Genomic DNA, 26,181 nt, shown 5'->3' on the forward strand with positions numbered 1-26,181 from the left:
ATACAAAAAATTAGCTGGGCATGGTGGCGTGTGCCTGTAATCCCAGCTACTCAGGAGGCTGAGGCAGGAGAATTGCCTGAACCTAGGAGGCGGAGGTTGCAGTGAGCCAAGATCGCGCCATTGCACTCCAGCCCGGGCAGCAAGAGCAAAACTCCGTCTCAAAAAAAAAATAAATAAATAAAACGTTGTTAATATAATACTAATGTTGTTAATATAATAGTGTTATATTAATACAAACTTAAAATGAGACTATATTTTCAATAACTCTACAATTACTACTATATCAAAATATGTATGCATACAGACAGGGTAAAGGCACTAAGGCTGACAGTTTGCTCTACTTTTCAAATTTTTATTTGTATCATCACTTCAATTTTTTTTTTTTTTTTTTTTTGAGACGGAGTTTCACTCGTTACCCAGGCTGGAGTGCAATGGTGCGATCTCGGCTCACCGCAACCTCTGCCTCCTGGGTTCAGGCAATTCTCCTGCCTCAGCCTCCTGAGTAGCTGGGATTACAGGCACACGCCACCATGCCCAGCTAATTTTTTTTGTATTTTTAGTAGAGACGGGGTTTCATCATGTTGACCAGGATGGTCTCGATCTCTCGACCTCGTGATCTACCCGCCTCTGCCTCCCAAAGTGCTGGGATTACAGGCTTGAGCCACCGCGCCCAGCCTCACTTCAATTTTTTAAACCATTTTCAGAGTGTTTTCCCCATGTCTTTACCTCTTAGTGACTAAAATACTGAAAAGAACAGACCCATAGGAATTTTAAAAAACACTTTTTCACTGTCATATTTTTAGCTATGATTACTATTTACTAATAAAAGAAAAAACATTGTCTGTTAATACCACAAAAAATATCCATCAGACTTATTGCTGTATTTACTTCTCTTTCTCTTTTTGAAACAGCATCTCACTATTGCCCAGGCTGGTCTCAAGCTCCTGAGCTCAAGCAATCCGCCTGCCTAAGCCTCCCAAAGTGCTGGGATTACAAACGTGAGCCACCACACTCAGTCTATTTGTCTCTACAATTTCTACAATATTCAAAACACGTAGTATATAATCAAAGAATCTGAATTTAAAAGACATACCTTTGCGTAAGGGTTGTGGCATCATTAAGATCTGGATGAGCAAAAGGGATGTTACGTCATGATAAAGAATTGGAACCTCAGGCTGTTGTTCTTCATTTCCCAGCCTAAAAGAAAAATGTAATCACTTTAGATAGTATTGTATATCTTCTATTTCTAATGTATTTTATATGTCACATATATATCTATAGAACAGAATAAAAACTTTAATAAACAAAAAATTAAAAAAAAAAAACTAGGTGGCCATTACGGAGCTCCCAGTGGTTGATTCTTCACCACACTGAAACCATTAGGAAAAATCCTTGTGGTTAACAGCAGAGGCTTCAGAGTATAACCTGTACTCGGGCCTAGAAATTGTTTAAAATGGCGACTGATACGTCTCAAGATGAACTCGTCCATCCTAAGGCACTCCCACTTATAGTAGGAGCTCAGCTGATCCACGCGGACAAGTTAGGTGAGAAGGTAGAAGATAGCACCATGCCGATACGTCGAACTGTGAATTCTACTCGGGAAACTCCTCCCAAAAGCAAGCTTGCTGAAGGGGAGGAAGAAAAGCCAGAACCGGATGTAAGTTCAGAGGAATCTGTCTCCACTGTAGAGGAACAAGAGAATGAAACGCCACCTGCCACTTCAAGTGAGGCAGAGCAGCCAAAGGGTGAACCTGAGAATGAAGAGAAGGAAGAAAATAAGTCTTCTGAGGAAACCAAAAAGGATGAGAAAGATGAATCTAAAGAAAAGGAGAAGAAAGTGAAAAAAACAATTCCTTCCTGGGCTACCCTTTCTGCCAGCCAGCTAGCCAGGGCCCAGAAACAAACACCAATGGCTTCTTCCCCACGTCCCAAGATGGATGGAATCTTAACTGAGGCCATTAAGTCTTGCTTCCAGAAGAGTGGTGCATCAGTAGTTGCTATTCGAAAATACATCATCCATAAGTATCCTTCTCTGGAGCTGGAGAGAAGGGGTTATCTCCTTAAACAAGCACTGAAAAGAGAATTAAATAGAGGAGTCATCAAACAGGTTAAAGGAAAAGGTGCTTCTGGAAGTTTTGTTGTGGTTCAGAAATCAAGAAAAACACCTCCGAAATCCAGAAACAGAAAGAATAGGAGTTCTGCAGTGGATCCAGAACCACAAGTAAAATTGGAGGATGTCCTCCCACTGGCCTTTACTCGCCTTTGTGAACCTAAAGAAGCTTCCTACAGTCTCATCAGGAAATATGTGTCTCAGTATTATCCTAAGCTTACAGTGGACATCAGGCCCCAGCTGTTGAAGAATGCTCTGCAGAGAGCAGTAGAGAGAGGCCAGTTAGAACAGATAACTGGCAAAGGTGCTTCGGGGACATTCCAGCTGAAGAAATCAGGGGAGAAACCCCTGCTTGGTGGAAGCCTGATGGAATATGCAATCTTGTCTGCCATTGCTGCCATGAATGAGCCGAAGACCTGCTCTACCACTGCTCTGAAGAAGTATGTCCTAGAGAATCACCCAGGAAGCAATTCTAACTATCAAATGCATTTGCTGAAAAAAACCCTGCAGAAATGCGAAAAGAATGGATGGATGCAACAGATCTCTGGGAAAGGTTTCAGTGGCACCTTCCAGCTCTGTTTTCCCTATTATCCCAGTCCAGGAGTTCTATTTCCAAAGAAAGAGCCACATGATTCTAGAGATGAGGATGAAGATGAAGATGAGTCATCAGAAGAAGACTCTGAGGATGAAGAGCCACCACCTAAGAGAAGGTTGCAGAAGAAAACCCCAGCCAAGTCCTCGGGGAAGGCTGCGTCTGTGAAGCAGAGGGTCCAAACCTGCACCTAAAGTCTCAGCTGCCCAGCGGGGGAAGGCTAGGCCCTTGCCCAAGAAAGCCCCTCCTAAGGCCAAAACTCCTGCCAAGAAAGCCAGACCTTCACCCACAGTCATCAAGAAACCTAGTGGTGGCTCCTCAAAGAAGCCTGCAACCAATGCAAGAAAGGAAGGGAAATTGCCGGGCAAGGGCAAATCCACCATGAAGAAGTCTTTCAAAGTGAAAAAGTAAATTTTATAGGACAAAAGGGTATCATGATGAAATTCAGAATCTTATTTTCTAAGGTCAGTGTGCATTTGTTTAGTTTTGATGCTTTTCAAATTACATTATTTTCCTCCCCTATGAGCACTGTAGGGAGGGACTATAAAGAAACCAGTTAGGCATTTGCTAGCTTTAGGTGCTGTTCTTGGTGCCTTCCTTTTCCCTTGTTCATTTAAATTTCTGCAATAATCCTGGACTTTCCTAACTATATAATCTATACCTGTCCTTTTTCTCCCCCTACCCCAGCCCCCTATCGTTTTATGGTCAGCTTTGCCTTTTTTTCCCTTCCAATTTTATCTAAACAGTTGCAAAGATTTTTATATTTTTAGAAAGCATAAAGAACGGTGTGCCAGTCAGGTGCTGGAACTAAAAAGGAGGTGCAGTATAGCACTGACTGAATTGTAAAGCCTCCTGCCTGGAGAATTCAGTTATAGCTGTAATAATTAATCTTATTTATAAAAACCACTTCACTAACCTTTTCTCTCCAACTGTAAACAGAGAGACAGCTTTGGGAGTAAGCCAAAAACAGTGTGATCTCAATTAAATTTTGAAGGTATATAACTCCTTTCGGCTACTTTTCATATTGATGAATTTCTAGGTATTTTTCACTGGCCCAAGGCATTACATTCCCTTAACAGCAAGCACAAGGTCTCTATACCGCTTGTTTTTTTTTGTTGTTGTTGTTGTTGTTTGAGACGGAGTCTTGCTCAGGCACCCTGGAGTGCAGTGGTGCAATCTTGGCTCAGTGCCATCTCTGCCTCCTGGGTTCAGGCAATTCTCCTGCCTCAGCCTCCCAAGTAGCTGGGTTTATGTGTGTTCTCCACCACACCCGGCTAATTTTTGTATTTTTAGTAGAATGGGGTTTCACCATGTTGGCCAGGCTGGTCTCGAACTCCTCACCTCGGGTAATCGACTGTCTCAGCCTCCCAAAGTTCTGGGATTACCGGAGTGAGCCACCATGCCCAGCCTGTACCACTTGGTTTTTGACTGGAAGAGAAGTACAGAAATACATTGATTTTTGTGGTGTTTTGGTGTCACCTGTGTTACCAAAAATCAAAACAAATCTTTTTTTTTTTTTTGAGACGGAGTCTCACTCTGTCTCCCAGGCTGGAGTGCAGGGTATGATCTCGGATCACTGCAGCCTCCGCCTCCCAAGTTCAAGCGATTCTCCTGCCTTAGCCTCCTAAGTAGCTAGGACTACAGGCGCATGCTACCATGCCCGACTAAATTTTTGTATTTTTAGTAGAGATGGTTTCACCATGTTAGCCAGGATGGTCTCGATCTCCTGACCTCGTGATCTGCCTGCCTCGGCCTCCCAAAGTGCTGGGATATAGGAGTGAGCCACCTCACCCAGCCCAAATCTTCTTGATCATGTTTAAATATAGTTTTTAATATTTGGAGCATGAGTTGTCACTTCTTGTTTGCCTTTTTTATAAGGACATGTTGGAGAGTTACATCATTGCCAATGTAGAAATGTTAAGTGGAAAAATATACAATTTGCTAAAATAAATGAGATTCCACATTCATTTGTGGTTTTTTTTTCCCCCTCCTTTCTTTCCACAGCACTTTTGATATCAAGCAAGTGGCTGTCTTTTTGAGATATTAAAAAGAAAAGAAAAAAAAGTAAATGAAGCCCAACTACCTTTCTTTCTTGTATTTGTTTTAGTATTGTGAAGTTGTGTTAAATAGTACTAGCTAGAAATACCAATTTCTGGTTACCATTTCTCTTCCCTGTGGCACCTGACATTTTAATTGTCTTAAAGTTTTTGAAGTACATCTGGCCCTCCTGAGTACTGCCAGAGGCAAAAGATGTTTGTTTCTTATTCATTCCGCTTTTGTCTCCTGGGATCCCTTCTGTAGCCTAAGTATGGCTGGGAAATGGACTTGAGAAGATTGGCTTGAATTAGATCATAATCATCTGTGATCCCATCATGAGTTCATTGGAATTTGTGTTGCATGTAAGGCAATCTTTCCTGTTGTAAATCTTCCTTTTTTTATGTACATACATTTTGAAAAATATGAATAAACATGAAATTTTAAAAGCTGAAAAAAAAAACCTAGGTGTCATATTTTGCCAAAAAATTACATTTTATTAGATTCATATTCTCTTGACTCTAACATGAAAAAAAATACATAGAAAATGTGTTGTGTTATCAAAGTAAACAATTAGGATACATTAACTTGATTATGAGTCTGATCTCTTAGATTACAGAAATTAAATAAAGCATTAAATAGAGAATGAAAGAATTCGTTTCACTACAAATGGAGCAGATTATAGGATACTTACCACAAACTTAGCACTAACAAATAAGTAAGTTTCACATTATTACAAAAAGATAGGTACAATTTCCAAATCAATTCATGTTGAAAAGGTATGGTTAATTTCTCTTATTAAAATGTTGTTTCAGCTGGGCACAGTGGCTCATGCCTGTAATCCTAGTACTTTGTGAGGCTGAGGCGGGCAGATCACCTGAAAAGTCTGAGACCAGACTCACAACACGGTGAAAACCTGCCTCTACAAAAAAATACAAAAATTTGTCAGGGCTTGGTGGTGTGTGCCTACTTGGAGAGCTGAGAGGGGAGGACTGCTTGAACCCAGGAGGTTGAGGCTGCAGTGGGCTGTGATTGTGCTGCTGCATTCCAGCCTGGGTGAAAAAGTGAGACCCTGTCTCAAAATTAATAAGAAAGTAAAATATTTCAACGTTACAACTAACGAAATTCAAATAAAATCTTTAACATTTGCAAAGTTTCAAAAAGAAAATAACGAAAGCAGAACTTAAAATACACTATAATAGGGACAGATGTTGTGTCTCATGACTGTAATCCCAACAGGCATGGGAGGCTGAGGTGGGAGAGTCACTTGAGACCAGGAGTTCGAGAGCCACCTGGGCAACACAGTGAGACCTCATCTCTACAAAAAATAAATTCTAAAAAGTACATGATAAAGGACACAGTACTAAACCTTAGGGATGTACAGTGCTATGAAAAATATAGATTATATTATAAAGCAGAGCTTATTCTAAAATAATTTTTAAATGCCTTTAGAAGGTTAATTTTTTGACTACAGGTTTAATTTTTAATGACAGAGAACAAAAGCAGATCTTAAGCTCCAGAACTGGCTAAATTCTGAACCTACACTTTAGACTTGGGATTAGTAAAACTGTTCAACTCTTTTACTAGGCTCGATCATTCAGCAAATATTTACTGATTACTTACTACAGGTCAGGCACTGAACACATTGGTGAGTAAATCAACCCCTGCTGCTGAGAAACTTTTAGCTGACAGAGGAAGACAGCTCTTTGAATTTTTCCAATTTCTATAAATATTCCTTAATATACTTGTTTTCCTCTTCAAGGGTAACCCTTCATTAATGCTATGAATCCTCATATTGTCTTTCAAATTTTTCTAGCCTCTCTGCAAGGCTGAGGTTTAAAAAATATATATATATGGGGGTCACACCATTTCAGTTATTCAAATTCCCCACAGAAATAGTTTCACATGATCAATAATGATCTCCTAACTATAAAATTTAGTCACTATTTTAAATCCTTATCTTACTGACCCTTGACTTGACTTTAGGTATAGTTGAACATTCTGCCTGGAAAATTGTCTTGGCTTTTGTGAAACACTGTCCCAAGTTCCCTTCTATCTCTCTGGTTACTCCACTTTAGTCTTCTTCACAGATTCATCTTCCTCTGCCTAACCAAAAATACTATTATTCCTCAAGATTCCAATTCTCCCTTCCTTTTCTCATAAGGACTCTTTTTGAAAGACTTTCTAATCCATGATTTCAACTGCCAGCTAATCCACTGATGATTCCCAAATTTGTATGTCCAGCCATGACTCTCTCAAACTCTTTATCTGAATATCCATTATTTCCACTTGTATATCCAACAGTCAGGCAGTTCAACAGGTCTGAAAGTGAACTCATAATCTTTCTATAAACACACTCCTACCCCAGTCACAACCATTCTATTAGGTTGGTGCCAAAGTAATTGCTGTTTCTGGCATGAAAAGCAATGGACCATGCTAATACTTTCCCCTCTATAATTTAAGTCTTGATGTAGCTTATTTTTTATATCCTCCTGCATTTACACCATGGCTGAAACATAATGCCTAAAATGGAATAGTTCCCCAATAAAAGCATAATGAATAAATAAGCTAGGAATTTGAGGACATCACAAGGCCATCTTCTCTTACGCACCCCATATTTAACTGGCACCAAGTTCTAATGACTTTAACTCCACTTCCTCTTTGCCACCCCTATGGCTACTGCCTGTAACTTTTCAATCTTCTCCAATTTTATGTTCCTCTAATTAATCCTCTATATTGTTAATGCCTGGAAGAAGCTTCCACAGGAATGACATCTTGCTTATCATTATATCCCAATGTCTGGATTAAAACAGTTAATAAAACTAACTGGATAAACAAATGAAATATTCATGGGAAAATGGATGGATGAAAATGAACAGGTGGTATATAATTTCAGATTATCAAACTGCCACATTAAAATTAGCAGGTGTTTAAAAGATTCTCACTTAAAATTAACAGAAAGTTTATGGATCCTTTTAAGCTAGCCCAATTTCACTCTTATGCAAAGATGCATTTTACTGCACAAAAATAAAAAAGCCTTGAGAACTAGTTGCATCATAACCTAAAAAACCAACAAACTGCAGACCTTTTAGGTATAGAAAAGAAAAGCTTTCCCAAATAAATATTGTTTAATAAAATAGGGGTAGTATATGCAACTGAAAAGCTTAAAGTGCTTAACAGAATTCTAGACTTTCATTTTACATTATATGCTAACAATTTCTTTCTACAATAGAAGCAATCTTTCTCAAAATTGGAGGTGGATTCCTTTATGCTATTATTATTTATTTGCTTATTATTGTATGTGACCTTCCAAAATTACTTAAAATCAGTCCAAATTGTTGTATGCAAGAATTATATACTACTAAGAATGCATAATTAGCAAATGCTTCAAAACTGAAACTATTATATGCATACAATAAAACAAAAAATTAATTAAAAAGATGAGAAATATTTCTAGTTGAGGAAACAGCATATTATAAAGCTAACTACTTTCCCAGATTAATTTATGAGCTTAAAATAATTACAATCAAAATTACAATGAGGCTGGGCACGATGGCTCATGCCTGTAAGCCCAGAACTTAGGGAGGCCAAGGTGGGTGGATCACCTGAGGCCAGGAGTTCGAGACCAACTTGCCCAATATGGTAAAACTCCATCTCTACTAAAAATACAAAAATTAGCCAGAAGTGGTGGCGTACAACTGTAGTCCCAGCCACTTGGGAGGCTGAGACAGGAGAATTGCTTGAACCCAGGAGGTGGAAGTTGCAGTGAGCCGAAATCATGCTACTGCACTCCAGCATGGGCAACAGAGCAAGACTCCATCACAAACAAACAAACAAACAAAAATTACCAGTGAGGGGAAGGGTTTAGAAATGTTCTAAAAAATTCTGGAGAAAAAGTGAGAACAGCAAAGAAAAACTGGGAGGCAGAGTTTGGGGAAGAGTAATGGGAGGAACCTAACTCAACCACATAATTAGACATAATAAATCACCTCAACAATAAACCAGCATTGTATTGTCAGAGAAATAGGCTTGTAGCTCAATAGAAGAAAGAAGAAAGCTCCTAATCAGGCCTATAATGTAGAAACAGTATTTTAGTAACTAGGATATAAAATCACGAAAAAAAAAAAAAAACTAGTTAGTTATTTGCACACAGATTTTAGATCTTCACCTAACACTATAGGTGAGAATAAATTCCAAGTATATTACATAGTTTTAAAAATCATCCCATAAGAAAACTCTAAAGTGAAAATAAAGGTAGATATTGCAAAACCTAAGACTGGATTATACACTGTAATACTAGTTATAAAAGTAAACATCAGATCTTGGAAGAACTGGGCATTCCTAGTATGAAAGTAATAGGAAAAATAAGAAATATAACGTCTGACTGATCCGGCTATGAGAAAATTTAAAACTTCAACATGTGAAGAAAAGTTATTATAAAAATTGAAGGCAAACATATTTTGAAAAAAATTCCAACAACTATGACAAAATAAGATTTGACATTTTACACCATGAAGAATCATTCATATAATTTAAAAAAATAAGATACCAACAGAAATAGACAGAGATCCTGAATATATCATTCACAAAGAGTGTATACAAATAGGTAATAAATACAAAAATACTTAACTTTGCTAGAACTCAAATAAATTCCTATTAAAGATACCATTTTTCATCAATCATATTAGCCAAAAAATGTTTAAGTGATAATACTTTTTTTGGTAAGTTTTTTTCCCCAGTAACAATTTTTTAAAAACCTGGCAGTTATTGGGTGACAAGATTAAAATAGCCATTCCAAGGAGAGAGAGAGAAATGGCTCTTTCCTGGTACATAACTGGCCCATAACTGGAATGAATGAATGGACTGATGTACCCCTCTACAGAAAAGAGAATCAAAGATTTCAACTACAGGGTTTAATATGATCACTGTGATAACTATCTTTTAAAAATGCTTAATATATTAAAACACCTAATTGTTTTCACTAAGATCAGGAACTAGGCAAAGATGTCCCCACTCCCTACTTCTTTTCAACATCATACTGGAAGTATTAGCTAATGCAGCAAGATGAGAAAAGGAAATAAAAGTTTACAGATTGGGAGAAAGGAAATAAAACTGGCTTTGTTTACAGATTACATGGTCATCTACGCAGAAAATCTGAACAAACTGACCAAAAACCTCCTGAAATTGGTAAGTGATTATAGCAACACTGAAAGTTACAAGGTTAATACATAGAAATCAATTGCTTTCATATACAATGGCAAGGAACAAGTGGAATTTGAAAATAAACACACAGTATCATTTAAATTGGCACTCCCCTCCCCCATACACACACAAATAAAACACTTAGGTATAAGCAAAATATATGAAATGTCTATTTAAGAAAAATGACAAAACTCTAATAAATGGAATCAAATGACTACATAAATGGAGAGAGATATCCCATGTTCATCACTAGGAAGACTCAATATTGTCAAGATGTCAGTTCTTTGCTACTTGATCTATAGATTCAACACAATCTCAATCAAAATTCCAGCAAGTTATTTTGTAGATATCGACAAAATGATTTCAAAATTTACATGGAGAGGAAAAATACTTGGAATAGCTAACACAATACTGAAGAACAACAAAATTAGATTACTGATATACCTGACTTCAAGACTTACCATAAAGCTACAATAATCAAGACAGTATGGTATGGGCAAAAACACACACAAGTAAGATCAATGGAACAGAATGGCAAGCCCAGAAATAGATTCACATCATTACAGTCAACTGACTTCAACAAAGGAGTAAAGGCAATACAATGGAGAAAACAGTCTTTTCAACAAATGATGATAGAACTGGACATTCACATCCAAAAAAAAAAAACAAAAAAAACATGAATTTAGACAAAGACCTTATGCCCTTCACAAAATTAACTCAAAATGGATTACAAACCTAAATGTAAAATACAAAACAATAAACATCTTAGAAGATAAAATAAGAGAAAACCTAGATAACCTTGAGTATGGCAATGACTTTTTAGATATAACACCAAAGGCATAATTCATGAAAGAAATAACTGGTAAGCTGAACTTCATTAAAATTAAAAACTTCTGTTTGGCAAAAGGTAATGTCAAGATAATGAGGAGACAAACCACAGTCCTAGAGAAAATATTTGCAAAGAGCACATCTGATAAAGGACTGGTATGTAAAATATGCATATAAATACAAAGAACTATTAAAACTAATAGAAAAAAAACAATTAAAAATAGTACCACAGCATTAATGGATACCTCACTAAAGACAATATACAGATGCTTAATAAGCATATGAAAAGATGCTCCAGACCATATGTCATCAGATAAATGCAAATTAAAACAATGAGAGACCACTACATTCCTATTAGAATGGCCAAAATCTAGAACACTGATAATACCAAATGCTGACAAAGATGTGGAGCAATAAAAATTCTCATTCATTGCTGGTGAGAATGCAAAATGATACTGATACTTTGGAAAACAGTTTAGTGGTTTCTCACAAAACTAAACATGCTATTACTACATGATCCGGTAATCATGCTTAGTATTTACCCAAAAAAGCTGAAAGTTTGTATGCAAAAACCTGCACACAGATGCTTAAAACAGCTTTATTCGTAATTGCCAAAACTTCAAAACAACCAAAATGTCCTTCAGTAGGTGAATGAATAAATGAATTGTGGTACAGACAATGGATTTTTATTTTTATTATACAGAAATGAGCTATCAAGCCAGGAAAAGACATTGCAGAAATTTAAATATATATTAGCAAATGAAAGAATTCAATTTGAAAAGCTACATATTGTATGATTCCCACTATAGGTCATTCTGTAAAATTATGGAAAGAATAAAGAGATCAACCCCGTCTCTACTAAAAATACAAAAAATTAGCTGGGCGTGGTGGCGCGTGCCTGTAATCCCAGCTACTCAGGAGGCTGAGGCAGGAGAATTGCCTGAACCCAGGAGGCGGAGGTTGCGGTGAGCTGAGATCTCGCCATTGCACTCCAGCCTGGGTAACAAGAGCGAAACTCCGTCTCAAAAAAAAAAAAAAAAAAAAAAAAAAAAAAGAATAAAAAGATCAGGGGTTACAAGGGGGAGGGACAAATAGGTATAGCACAGAGGTTTTTTTTAGGACAGTGAAACTACTCTGTATGACAATATAATGGTGGCCACCTGTCATTGCCTAAACCTACAGAATGTTCAACAGCAAGAGTGAACTCTACTGTAACTTACAGACTTTGGGTAATTATAATATATCAATGTAGGTTCATCAGTTGTAACAAATGTACCACTCTGATGGTGGAGATTGATAATCAGGAAGGCTATGTACCTGCTATAGTGGGGAGTATATGGGAATTCTCTGTAGCTTCCTCTTAATTTTGCTGTGAATCTAAAACTGCTCTAAAAAAAGTCTTTAAATAATAATTGTTTCTCTAATTTATCTCTTAAAAGTTTTATGTGTGCCTAAAGATAGTCTTTTAATCCGGATTATAAAAATAAATGCTACTATTGAGTCTATGCATAAGAGGAAATGGATGAAAGAGTTAATAGGAATAATTTTTCCATTTTTAAAAATAAAATAGCACAATGAAATTAAAAGGAAATAAAGAAAATGATTTTCATAGGATTCGAGAAAAAAACATATATTAAAAACCTACATCCTTAGATAAAGAATTTTATGTTGGAAGAGTGTTAAAGTGAGAAACTAGAAAGATATTTCAATTTTTAAAATATAATATGAAATACAGATGACATATTGTAATAAACTCTTATATTACAACTTAATGAATAAATGAACCATAAACATGAGTGCAAATATGGGTGGTGGAAAAACCAATCAAATTTTCCAGAAATTCCTCAGATCTAGTACTACGAAAAGAAGCATACAATGATAGTTAAAACTTAGGCTCTGGAATCAGGGAGATCTGGATTAAACTCTCAGCTCTATTCCTCAGCAGCTATCTGTACCGAAAGATCATTTTAATTAGGCTGGGTGCAGTGGTTCATGCCTATAATCCCAGCACTTTGGGAAGCTGAGGCGGGAGGATCACCTAAGGTCAGGAGTTCAAGACCAGCCTGACCAACATGGAGAAACCCAGTCTCTACTAAAGATACAAAATTAGCTGGGCATGGTAGCGCATGCCTGTAATCTCAGCTACTTGGGAGGCTGAGGCAGGAGAATCCCTTGAACCTGGGAGGCAGAGGTTACAGTGAGCTGAGATCGTGCCATTGCAATCCAGCCTGGGCAACAAGAGCAAAACTCTACTCCCCACCCCACCCCCCAAAAAAAAAAGAATGATCATGTTAATTAACTTTTCTAAAACTTGGGTTCCTCCTACGTAAAAACTCGGATAAAACAGTACCTAGTACATAGAGTTACTGGTGATGATTAAATGAGATTATATATACAAAGCACAAAAATGCCTAGCATGAAGTACTTTCTAAGTGTTTGCAGCATTTACTATAATCCTAATGTCCACTAATTATCAGGGCTTGAAAAGAACAAAATCCAGCAATCAGTATTACAGAAAGCATAATATCTCTGTCTGTACTTTAAGCTTTTTAATTAATCGATGCTAGGCTTTTTGTTTGCTGAACATCTTTTAGACTTAAGAGAGTTGTGTGTTCTAATATTCTGTATACCATCTTTGTCTTTAAGTATGGTAGCTAGAAAAGAAAATTACTAGTTACTATTAAGGAAAGTGATTTTCCTTAGCCATAACATGCAAAATATTCATAGCTTGCTAATTCTGTCTATAAACACAAAATTCACACAAAGCTTTGTTTTTGATGTTGTTTTTATGAAGAGTAGCAAGATATATACATAGCCTCAAAGATACTTAGTAACTACAAAGGGTAAAATAATCACTTTACAGTGCAGAAATTTGGCACATACTGCCTTGGCCAAATGATCAGAGTTATAATCGTAAGTAACAAGACAAATTAACAGCATGTGCCTCCTCATACTATGCACTAGTATGAGGAACACATTTGTCTGGGGCATTTCTGTCAAAAGGTTATAACCTGAATCTAATCACTAGGAAATACTGAACAAAAAACAAATTAAAGGACATGCTACCAAAAGCTAGCCTGAACTCCTTAAAAAAAAAAAAAAAAAGTGAATGTCTGAATGTCATCAAGTAAAAAGAAAAACTCAGGCTTAATTTCAGATTAAAGGAAATTAAAGAGACATGGCAACTAAATGCAAGCATGATCCTTCTTTTGTTATACAGGACTTTACTGCAACAACTGGCAAAACCTGAAGAGGGTCTATGTACGGTAGAGACCAATGTTATTGATAATTATTTCTCATATGAATATCCAATTAACCCAGCACCATTTATTATAAAGACTATGATTCCCCCAGTGTTCCTCTGTGTCATTTCTGCTACACATCCAAATATCCAGATATGTGTGCCTCTGTTTGTTTTTAACAAGCATGCACAAATTTATTTTCTCATCCTGCCCTTTATTACATTAATAATGGCATAAAGTACATATTTTCTGTTCCTAGATTTTTTTTCTTAACATTGTATCTGGTTGTTGTTGATCCTTCCAAATCAGTAAACAAAGAGCTTCACCTTTTTTTCCTTTTTAAAGGTTGACTTAACTTACTATTATGGGAAGCCAAAGCAGTAGGATATTTGATAGCTATATGGGAAAAAAATAACAATAAAATTGAGTCCATTTCTTATACCATACACCATGATAAATTCCAAATTTATCAGAAATCTTTTCAAAGAACTTAAAACAGAACTACCATATGACTCAACATCCAATTAATGGGTATCTATCCAAAATAAAATAAACTGATCTACCAAAAAGACACGTACATCACAGCACTATTCACAATAGAAAAGGCATGGAATCAACCTAGGTGACCATCAGCAGTGGATTGGATAAAGAAAATGTGGTACACCTATACCATGTACTACTATGCAGCTATAAAGAGAATGAAAATATGTCCTTTGTAGCAACACGGATGCAGTGAGGATCACGGAGGCCATGATCCTAAGCAAATTAACGCAGGAACAGAATCAAATACTGCATGTTCTCACTTCTAAGTGAGAGCTAAACATTAGGTACTTCTGAACAAAAGATGGGAACAACAGACACTGAGGATTACTTAGCAGAGGGAAGGAGGAGAGCAAGGGTTGAAAAACTATTGGTATTATACTCACTACACCTGGGTGATAAACACAGTGATACCTCAAACCTCAGCATCTTGCAATATAACCATGTAACAAACCTGCACATGTACTCCCCGAATCTAAAATACAAGTTGAAATTATTTTAAAAATTAGAACCTACACATAAAAATTAAAGCCACAGAAATATTAGAAGAAAACATGGATAAGTGCTTTTTAACTAGGGAGTAGAGGAAGGCTTATTTAACTACGGCTCAAAATCCAAAATTAAAAAATGAAAAGATTAATAAATTTGACTACATTAAAAGAACTTTGCTTGATCAAAAAAAAAAAAAATACATGAAGTAAAAAGACATGTGACAATCTGGTGAAATGTATTTGCAACTTCTAACAAAAAGGGCTAATACCCATAATACAAAAACATGTCTTAAAAATGAAGAGAGAGCTGGGTGCGGTGGTACACACCTGTAATGCTAACAACACAGGAGAGGCTGAGGAGGGAGCATTGCTTGAGCCCGGCAGTTTGAGTCCAGCCTGGGCAAAACAGGGAGATCTGGTCTTTAAAACAAAAAAAGAATAATAAAGAGGCAGTCCAGGCACAGTGGCTCACACCTGCAACCTCAGCACTTTCAGAGGCCCAGATGGGAGGATCATCTGAAGCCAGGAGTTTGAGACCAGCCTCGGCAACAAAGTGAGACCCCTTCCCTACAAAAAATTAACAATAATAATAATAATGATGAGGAAAATATCAATGATCCAATTTTTTGAAATAGGCAACAGAGACTTCATAAAAAGAAATACAAATGAATGGGAATAAAAGAGTGATGTCTACGAATTTACTTTATAATATAGTTTTTACTTCAGAAAAATAGATATTTTATACAATAAAATGTAAGTCAAGGAGGAAAAACCAGTCTTTATAAATTGAGGGGAAAAAAAGAACGGAAACAAATGGGCTGAAGTATTCATAAAGTTGATGGCATAATTACACAGGAAAAGTTACTTTAAGTGACTTAAAAACATAGTTTTTGACCATACATCCCTAGAAGTACATATTCTAAAGGACAAAGATAATTTATGGCAAGTAGTAATATTGGTATTTTTTAAAAATTGAGATTATACTTTAGTTATACAATTATGTTAATATTATTAGGAATCAAGACTTTTAGAATAAGAGAAAAAAGATACAAATAACAAAAAAGTTAAGAAATAAAATTAAAACTTTGCAATCTTATGGATTAGAAATATAAATAAGAACTCAGGATCTTTATTTCCCTAAAAAAAAAAATGTCCTCCCAAGATCTGCTTTGAATTTAAAAAAAAATTTTTCCAACTCCATCGACTGAAATGGCCTATAAACAATGATAACCTAGTAACTATTAGCTATGTATACCCTCTAGCACCCAGACTGTGGTCTCTAAATACTATTTGCCATTAAAAGGAACTAAATGAAGAAATGGCTGATTCCAAGTTTAGAACAGAAAATGTACAAAATGAACCATGGTCATCTTGTACCAGAAAGCGAGGATATGATGAAAGATATGCCAAACGTACAAAAGTCAGTCTGGAGAGATTCTCACTAACATAAAAGGTAGCAATTTGTATCAAAAAAAAGAAAAACTGAAATGGAGTGAAACACATCAAATATATAAAAATCCATGAGATCATAAAATGCATGAAAAACCAAACATATTGATCACCATGGGAAGTTGATAGGGCATCCAATCCTTACTTTGAAAATTTATAAATCGGAAAAGAATCAAGTGTTCATCCTGCCAAACTATATTTCAGGGTCAACAAATAGTTGATAAGGAAAAGTTCTGTCTAAATACATTCCATCTAATAAATCAAAAGGAAGAAGTTTTAAAAATCACTATTTTGCAGCACCTAATATAATAACGGATTTTAGCAAGAATTATCAGAGGTCCTTAAAACCATTAAGTGAAATGGAGAGCAAAAAAAAAAGCAGGAGTTGCAATCCTAGCCTCTGATAAAATAGACTTTAAACCAACAAAGATCAAAAGAGACAAAGAAGGACATGATATAATGGTAAAAAGATCAATGCAAAAAGAAGAGCTAACGATCCTAAGTATATACGCACCCAATACAGCAGCACCCAGATACAGAAAGCAAGTTCTTAATGACCTACAAAGAGACTTAGACTCCCACAAAACAACAATGGGAGACTTGAATACTCCACTGCCAATATTAGACAGACTGACACGACAGAAAATTAACAAGGATATCCAGGACTTGAACTCAGATCTGGACAAGGCAAACCTAATAGACATCTACAGAACTCTCCACCCCAAATCCACAGAATAGACATTCTTCTGAGCACCGCATCACACCTACTCTAAAACTGACCACATAATTGGAAGTAAATCACTCCCTAGCAAATTCAAAAGAACGGAAACCAGAATAAACAGTCTCTCAGACCACAGTGCAATCAAATTAGAACTCTGGATTAACAAACTAATTTGCACAACTTCATGGAAACTGAACAACTGGCTCTTGAATGTTGACTGGATAAACAATGAAATGAAGGCAGAAATAAAGATGTTCTTCAAAACCAACGAGAACGAAGACACAACATACCAGAATCTAAGGGACATACTTAAAGCGGTGTCTAGAGGAAAATTTATAGCAACAAATGCCCACATGAGAAGCAAGGAAAGATCTAAAATTGACACCCTATCGTCAAAATTGAAAGAACTACAGGAGCAAGATAAAAAAAAACACAAAGGCTAGCAGAAGACAAGAAATAACTAAGATCAGAGCAGAACTGAAGGAGATAGAAACATAAAAAACCCTTTAAAAAAATCAATAAATCCAGGAGCTGGTGTTTTGAAAAGATCAACAAAATAGACTGCTAGCCAGATTAATAAAAATAAAAGAGAGAAGAATCAAATAGATGCAATAAAAAACAATAAAAGGGATATCACCACTGATTCCACAGAAATACAAACGACCATCAGAGATTACTACAAACAACTCTATGCACATAAACCAGTAAACCTGGAAGAAATGGATAAATTCCTGGACACTTGCACCCTCCCAAGCCTAAACCAGGAAGAAGTGGAAATCCTGAATAGACCAATAACAAGGGCTGAAGTTGAGGCAGCAATTAATAGCCTACCAACCAAAAAAAACCCAGGTCCAAATGGGTTCACAGGTGAATTCCACCAGACATACAAAGGGGAGCTGGTACCACTCCTTCTGAAACTATTCCAAACAATACAAAAAGAGGGAATCCTTCCTAAATCATTTTATGAGACCAACATCATCCTGATATGAAAACCTGGCAGAGACTCAACAAGAAAAGAAAACTTCAGGCCAATATCCATGATGAACATAGATGCAAAAATTTTCAATAATATACTGGCAAACTGATGGCAACAGCACATCAAAAAGTGCATCCACCAAAATCAAGTAGACTTCATCCCAGGGATGCAAGTCTGGTTCAACATAAGCAAGTCTATAAACATAATTCACCACATAAACAGAACCAAAGACAAAAACCATGATTATCTCAATTGATGCAGAGAAGGCCTTTGACAAAATTCAACAGCCCTTTATGCTAAAAACCCTCAATAAACTAGGTTTTGACGGAACGTATTTCAAAATAATAAAAGCTATTTAAGACAAACCAACAGCCAATATCATACTGAATGGGCAAAAACTGGAAGCATTCCCTTTGAAATCTGGCACTAGACAAGGATGCCCTCTCTCACCACTCCTATTCAATATAGTATTGGAAGTTCTGGCCAGAGCAATCAGGCAAGAAAAAGAAATAAAGGGTATTCAATTAGGAAAGAAGGATGTCAAATTGTCTCTATTTGCAGACGACATGATTGTATATTTAGAAGACCCCATCATCTCCGCTCAAAATCTCCTGAAACTGATAAGCAACTTCAGCAAAGTCTCAGGATACAAAATCAATGTGCAGAAATCACAATTCCTATACATCAGGCATCTCCGAACTTTTTACACAGGGGGCCAGTTCACTGTACCTCAGACAGTTGGAGGGCCGCCACATACTGTGCTCCTCTCACTGACCACCAATGAAAGAGGTGCCCCTTCCTGAAGTGCGGCGGGGGGCCGGATAAATGGCCTCAGGGCGGCCTGCGGGCCGTAGTTTGGGGACACCTGCTATACACCAACAAAAAGACTTAAAGAGAGCCAAATCAAGAATGACTGCCATTCACAATTGCTATAAAGAGAATAAAGTACCCAGGAATACAGCTAACAAAGGATGAAAAGGACCTCTTCAAGGAGAACTACAAACCACTGCTCAAGGAAATAAGAGAAAACACAAACAGATGGAAAAACATTCCATGCTCATGGTTAGGAAGAATCAATACTGTGAAAATGGCCATACTGCCCAAAGTAATTTACAGATTCAACGCTATCCCCATCAAGCTACCTATGACCCTCTTCACAGAACTGAAAAAAGCCATCTTAAACTTCATATGGAACCAAAAGAGAACCCGCATAGCTAAGTCAATTCTAAGCAAAAAGGACAAAGCGGGAGGCATCACGCTACCAGACTTCAAACTATACTACAAGGCTACAGCAATCAAAACACCACGGTACGGGTACCAAAACAGAGATAGACCAATGGAACAGAACAGAGGCCTCAGAGGCAACACAACACATCCACAACCATCTGATCTTTGATGAACCTGACAAAAACAAGCCATGGGGAAAGGAGTCCCTCTTTAATAAATGGTGTTGGAAAAACTGGCTAGCCATGTGCAGAAAGCAGAAACTGGACCCCTTCCTGACACCTTACATTAAAATTAACTTCAGATGGATTAAAGACTTAAACATAAGACCTAACACCATACAAACCCTAGAAGAAAACCTAGGCAAAACCATTCAGGACACAAGCATAGGCAAGGACTTCACGACTAAAACTCCAAAAGCATTGGCAACAAAAGCCAAAATAGACAAATGGAATCTAGTTAAACTCCAGAGTTTCTATACAGCAAAAGAAACAATCATTAGAGTGAACTGGCAACCAACAGAATGGGAAAAAAATTTTGCAATCTACCCATCTGACAAAGGGCTAATATCCAGAATCTACAAATAACTAAAACTGATTTACGAGAAAAAAAAAAAAACTATTCAAAAGTGGGCAAATGATATGAATAGGCAATTTTCAAAAGACCACATATATGAGGCCAACAAACATATTAAAAAAAACTCATCATCACTGGTCATTAGAGAAATGCAAATCAAAACCACATTGAGATACCATCTCACACCAGTTAGAATGGTGATCATTAAAAAATCTGGAGACAACAGATGCTGGAGAGGACGTAAAGAAACAGGAACACTTTTACACTGTTGGTGGGAGTGTAAATTAGTTCAACCATTGTGGAAGACAGTGTGGAGATTCCTCAAGGACCTAGAAATAGAAATTTGACCCAGCAATCCCATTACTGGGTATATATCCAAAGGATTATATATCGTTCTATTATAAAGACACATGCACACGTATGTTCATTGTGGCACTGTTTACAATAGCAAAGACCTGGAACCAACCCAAATGCCCATCGATGATTCACTGGACAAGGAAAATGTGGCACATATACATCATGGAATACTATGCAGCCATAAAAAACAATGAATATCATTCTCAGTAAACTGACACAAGAACAGAAACATCAAACACCACATGTTCTCACTCATAGGCAGGTGTTGAACAATGAGAACACATGGACACAGGGAGGGGAGCATCACACACTGGGGTCTGTTGGGGGGGGACTAGGGGAGGGATAGCAGAGGGTAGGGATGTTGGGGAGGCACAACAAGAGGAGAAATGACAGATATAGGTGACGGAGGGATGGAGGCAGCAAACCACATTGCCATGTAGGTACCTATGCAACAATCCTCCATGTTCTGCACATGTACCCCAGAACCTAAAGTGCATTAAAAAAATAATAATTATATATATATATATGGAAACCATCAGGTGAAAGACTGATGGAGCACTTCATGATGGAGGAATCAGACTAAGGGTACCTGAACCCACTAATTAATTGTGGCATAAAAAGACAAACAGCCATTATGTGCCTCCACTTGAATATTTCATCTGCATAAAAATCAGTCAGATTCCTTAAAAGATTTTCTTACATGGTGGGAATTTGTATGCAACTTTTACAGACAGCATAATAGTAAATTGTTTTCAATTCTTATATATTTCCGTGCTTCATAAAGAAAACGTGAAAAAATCACATGGTGAAATTTCAAATCCATTTTTATATTTAACACCTATTTTTCATAAAAAGTTTTCATTGATTTTAGTCTTTCAATTATACTTACTGTGGATTCATCTCTTCTAACTGGGTGAGCTTTCTCCAGGGATTATATTCAGAGTCAATGCTATAAAGCCTCATGTGCAAGGCTAATACATGAAACAGCTGATCTGAAAAAAATTGAAGAAAAGGTAATTAGAAAGTTCACACATTTGTTCCGAACAAAATTCAGAAAAAATTTCTAGTTATTTCATAAGAAAATCTGTTTCCTATCCTAAAAATTAAAATTCACCAAGTTTAAGTCCCAATACTTCATACTCTCTTTTACGGTGAACTCTTAAATATATATCTAAATAATCTGTGCTAGAATCTGGACTGTCCTTATGCTCAATCTTAACACAGGAATGGTTTTCCTCATCTCCTATCACAGACGTACTTGTCCTTGACTTTATGCCGCAGTCTTGCTAATTTGTATTTCTCACCATTGTGATCTCCTCCTAATCAAACTTTACTATTAACTTCAACTCTCTATCCTGGGTTATATGAACCATAGCATCCTAATAACTCACTGTTAGGTGAAGTTCTTTCTCTGCCTAATATGATCCTCTAAATCTTGTTTAGACTGAAGAGTAAATTCATCATCTCAGCATTCTACATAAAGAAAAAGTAACTGAAATAGAGTATTATTTGATAATATTCCAACTATTTAAATTTCTTCTATCTGAATTATAACAATAATCTACCAGTCTTGGCTTTCAACAAAATTCTGCTCATGGCATTTAGAAGAAAATACCTTGTTTAAAATTATTCTGGAAAAAATACCCTAAGTATTGCTTTTGTATCTGATGCACCCCTTCTTTTTTTGGTATCAATGATAAGAATTTGGTTAAATTATTCTGCCACACATACTCAAAGATATTTGGAAATCAAAAGTCATATTTTAGAAAATCAGATAATATGATACTTCTTAACCTATTTTTGAAATTAATTCTTAAATCTAGGAAGAAAGTTAACTGAATGACACAAACTAATTACTGTTACTTATTTTCTAATTAAAACTAGACCAGCAGACATAGAAAGTGTATTTTACGTAAAGATCCATCAATATAACAGGTGTAATATGGGGTATGCGTGTGTGTATGCATGTATGTGTGTACGTGTACAGTTTTGTGAAGTTGTTATAAAACATATGAGAGCTGTTGGCCAGGCAGTGGCTCATGCCTATAATCCAAGCACTCTGGGAGGCTGAGGTGGGCGAACCACCTAAGGTCAGGAGTTTGAGATCAGCCTGACCAACACAATGAAACCCCATCTCTACTAAAAATATAAAAATTAGCCAGACATGGTGGCAGGAGAATCGCTTGAACCCAGGAGGTGGAGGTTGCAGTTAGCTGAGACCACACCATCGCACTCCAGCCTAGCCAACAAGAATGAAACTCCATCTCACCACAAAAAATAAATAAATTTTTATATATGAGAGCTATAATCTGAGGAAAATAAATGTTCTACTCTGCGGGGCAAGATAAAGAAAATACATTTTTGTAAATTTCAATCTGATCTCTCTATAACAAACAGAAAAAACTAAATACCTTACCGTGTTTCATCTCCTATTTGTAAGTCAATGTATAGCCTAAATCTTTCTTAAATTTTTTCATTCGATTAATGACTGAGTTACTTATTATGTGCCAGCCATTATGTTACATTGATTAATAACATCAATTAATTTTAACAAAAATTCTACTGGGTGGGTAATATTATTAACCCCACTTCTGAGACAAGTTAAGTTTCTCAAATTTCCGGTTTTCCAGTAACCTGGTTTCATAGATGATACTGAGAACATGGGAAGTTTTAGCAGAGGAAAAACATGAATAGAGACTGGTAAATTTTCTTTTATTTCAATTCAATTATACATAAGAGATTATTAAGCATATAATTTACACTTTTAAGGAGTGTTTTAATGAAAACCTAAAAATGTTTTTAAAAACTAAATTCTTCTCACAGAAAAATATTATCTCAAGTTGCACAGTAAGGAGTTCTGCATTCTTTTTAAATAGATATTAACTTGATCAAAGGGCTCATTTTAATATCTCCTACCAAAATGAAGGTGGATTATCTTAGTTTCCCTAATTTAATCAAAAACATAGAAGTTGCAATTATACTAACCTGTTTTGCATTGAAACCACAGCCAGCACAGAAAATGTTATATTCACCTATTTTCCTAATCCCTATCAAAATTTAAGAATTTCAAAATGTTAGAAGAAAAGTTTTTCATCATTTCCTCATTCTATAGATGAGAAAATTGGCCCAGAGAAAGGAAGTACTTTGCCAGTTCACTGTTGATAGTTATTCTAAAAGCTAAGAGTAGGATCCAAGATTTGCCACTTCTTAGTTATTTCTTGGGGTTTTTATGATTAAATACAAGTACAGAATTCCTTCTCTCTCTCTCTCTCTCTCTCTCTCAGAGAACTGACCAAATAACCATTAATAACTTCAATTTATTGATACGATTCATTATTTATTGTTATTTTTTAATTTCTTTCAAAATTTAGTCTTATCAGTAAGAATGAACTCTAATATTCATTTAGCAGCAAAAAAACACCGCTTATACCAGACAAATATTAAAGATGTAGGATGGGGAGAATCTATGATCATAATCAAAAAGTTAAAAACTAAAAAATGTCTTAACTACCAACTGCATGCATGACACTTTAAAAGTTGAAAAAATAATTATATCAAGAAAGCATATTATTAAATTTTGGACTAACAATAACAAAAAGGAATAATTAACTCCTTTCCTAGTATAACACATTTTAAAATTCTAAAGTTTGATCCACATATATAAAAAGGTTTAGAAATGAGAAATACCTTTAAATTCATTTATAAGTGTGCTGTGATTTCTACCTATGTAGAGGCACCACTTTTCAGGAGGGGCCAGGAAGTCCTAGATTGAATCCAAGTCTGTACTAGCCATGTGTCCTTACACAAATTACCTAAACTTAGTTTTATGGTCTGTAAAATAAACATAATACCATCTTTCTGGTCTAGTATATAGTAATAGTAGTTACAGTCATAGTATAAATCTATAGTATGTGTGTAAGTTGGGCTTTCAGGCAGATACATACATGGCTGCTATGAATATGAAATCAACTTAATATTTATAAACTTTACAACTGAAATTAGAGATTATTATACATTGGACACATAAGGTAGCCACATAAAACCACCACTCTACAAACACATATTAACATATATTCTTAACTCTCTTCTCTCCTCTTTCCTTAATTTTTGGTACCACTCTCTCCTGGCTTTCTTCCAGTTGCTTCTCAGTTACTTTTATATGCTCTTCTTCTGCTAATGAACCCTCAAAGGTCACATTTCTCATAAAAAAGGAAAAAGCATCTTTTATTAGTCCTCTTTCCCTCTCATTCTGAACACACTACTTTACCCAAGCCCACTTCTACCTGTAAGTTAACAATTCACAAGGCTCACTAGTACTTTAGATGTTCAAAATGCACCTCAAAATCAATATATACAGACTAACCTGATTATACAGCCCAGCCCAGCTCCAATGTTAATTTCCTTTTATAATTCCTATTTGGGTCAATGACACAACTACCCATGCAAACATCCAAGGAAACACTTCGGAGTCCTCTCCCACAGCCTTGGCCTCCACATCCAATTAATTACCAATCCTACTGGTTCTACCTCTTATGATCCATCCTATTCTGCTCCATTCTGCCACTATACTGTTTTTCACCTAAATTGCTCAACAGAATGCTCACTCAGCTGTATGCCTTTTGTTTCACCCCTTCCAACTTCTCTAATCAATAAATCTGTTCACAATATCTCATAACTGACTGGTGAACCACTGAAGGAACAGGAATAGAAAGTCCTTGATAAGCTAGTCCATCTTATTTTTCAGGTTTATTTCTTAACTTTCCTTCCTTTCTTTTCAAGTATTCCCCAATGTGTCATGTTGTCTCATGTCTTTGAAAGCTGTTCCCTCAGCCTAGAAAAGCATTGTTTTGTCCTTCAGGCCAACTCAATCCATCTTTCAAGAGCTAGTTCATGTGCTGCTCTGTAAGGTTTTCTCTGATATCAGAAAAATCAGATTATCCCCTTACTTTATGCATTCTCTGTACCTCGTGCTATCTATTTCTATTTCAACATCTCTTACATAGTCTTGTAATTATTTTTCACGTTTTCTTCTCCTGTTAGATGGTCAGATCCCCCTGAAGAAAATTGTGTCTTTACATTTTCGTACCTCCTAGGCTAGCACAAGTGCTTAACATATAATAGGATTTTTTTAAAAATAGGCGGAACACTATATAATTCTAAGAAAAAAATCATAAATATAAGCATAAAATTCATGATGGTTTTCTACTCTTCCCTTTCTGTCACAATGACACATTGGTTCGGTTACCAAGAAGTAGGCCAATTAATCAGCCCTACTTTCACTTCCCCAAAAGAGACTGACCTCTCAACTCTAACTACTAAAGCACTGCTTGACCTACTTGCTCCTACCATCTTCTTCCCATGCTGGTTCCCATGTGACAACCCACCTGGGATAAAGAATTCTATTTTCTGCAATATCTAATCAAATTCTTTACAACTGTGACAAGTCTAAAGAATTAAAATGTGCTTAATCACAGATAGACACATCATTACTGAAACTGAGAAAACAACACTGAAAGACCAGTTTGTCCTTAAAAAAATCTAAGATTTAATTATAAGTACTCCTAGGTAGAACCAATAAGTAAGGTTTAAGAAATCCTTCTACCAGCTGGGCGCAGTGGCTCAAGCCTGTAATCCCAGCACTTTGGGAGGCCAACGCGGGTGGATCACGAGGTCAAGAGATCGAGACCATCCTGGTCAACATGATGAAACTCCGTCTCTACTAAAAATACAAAAAATTAGCTGGGCATGGTGGCACGTGCCTGTAATCCCAGCTACTCAGGAGGCTGAGGCAGGAGAATTGCCTGAACCCAGGAGGCGGAGGTTGCGGTGAGCTGAGATC

At 36.4% G+C, this 26,181-nt stretch overlaps 1 protein-coding gene and 1 pseudogene across 9 annotated transcripts in view; one reads left to right on the forward strand and one right to left on the reverse strand.

The window, feature by feature from the left end:
• The window catches only part of UBR3 (ubiquitin protein ligase E3 component n-recognin 3), a 248,075-nt gene that overhangs the window by 41,043 nt on the left and 180,851 nt on the right, over positions 1-26,181 (reverse strand). For all 9 annotated transcript variants that reach the window (XM_074399504.1, XM_074399496.1, XM_074399495.1 and 6 more), the window contains 2 exons: positions 21,232-21,334; positions 1,094-1,197 (listed from right to left, as the gene is read on the reverse strand). In XM_074399504.1, coding sequence (XP_074255605.1) covers positions 1,094-1,197; positions 21,232-21,334 — 207 coding nt within the window. The remainder of the gene's footprint in view (positions 1-1,093; positions 1,198-21,231; positions 21,335-26,181) is intronic.
• On the forward strand, positions 1,341-3,316 carry LOC101027921 (heterochromatin protein 1-binding protein 3 pseudogene; annotated as a pseudogene).

The sequence above is a fragment of the Saimiri boliviensis genome, chromosome 5 (assembly GCF_048565385.1).
Source record: "Saimiri boliviensis isolate mSaiBol1 chromosome 5, mSaiBol1.pri, whole genome shotgun sequence".
In the NCBI taxonomy this organism is placed as follows: Eukaryota; Metazoa; Chordata; class Mammalia; order Primates; family Cebidae; genus Saimiri; species Saimiri boliviensis.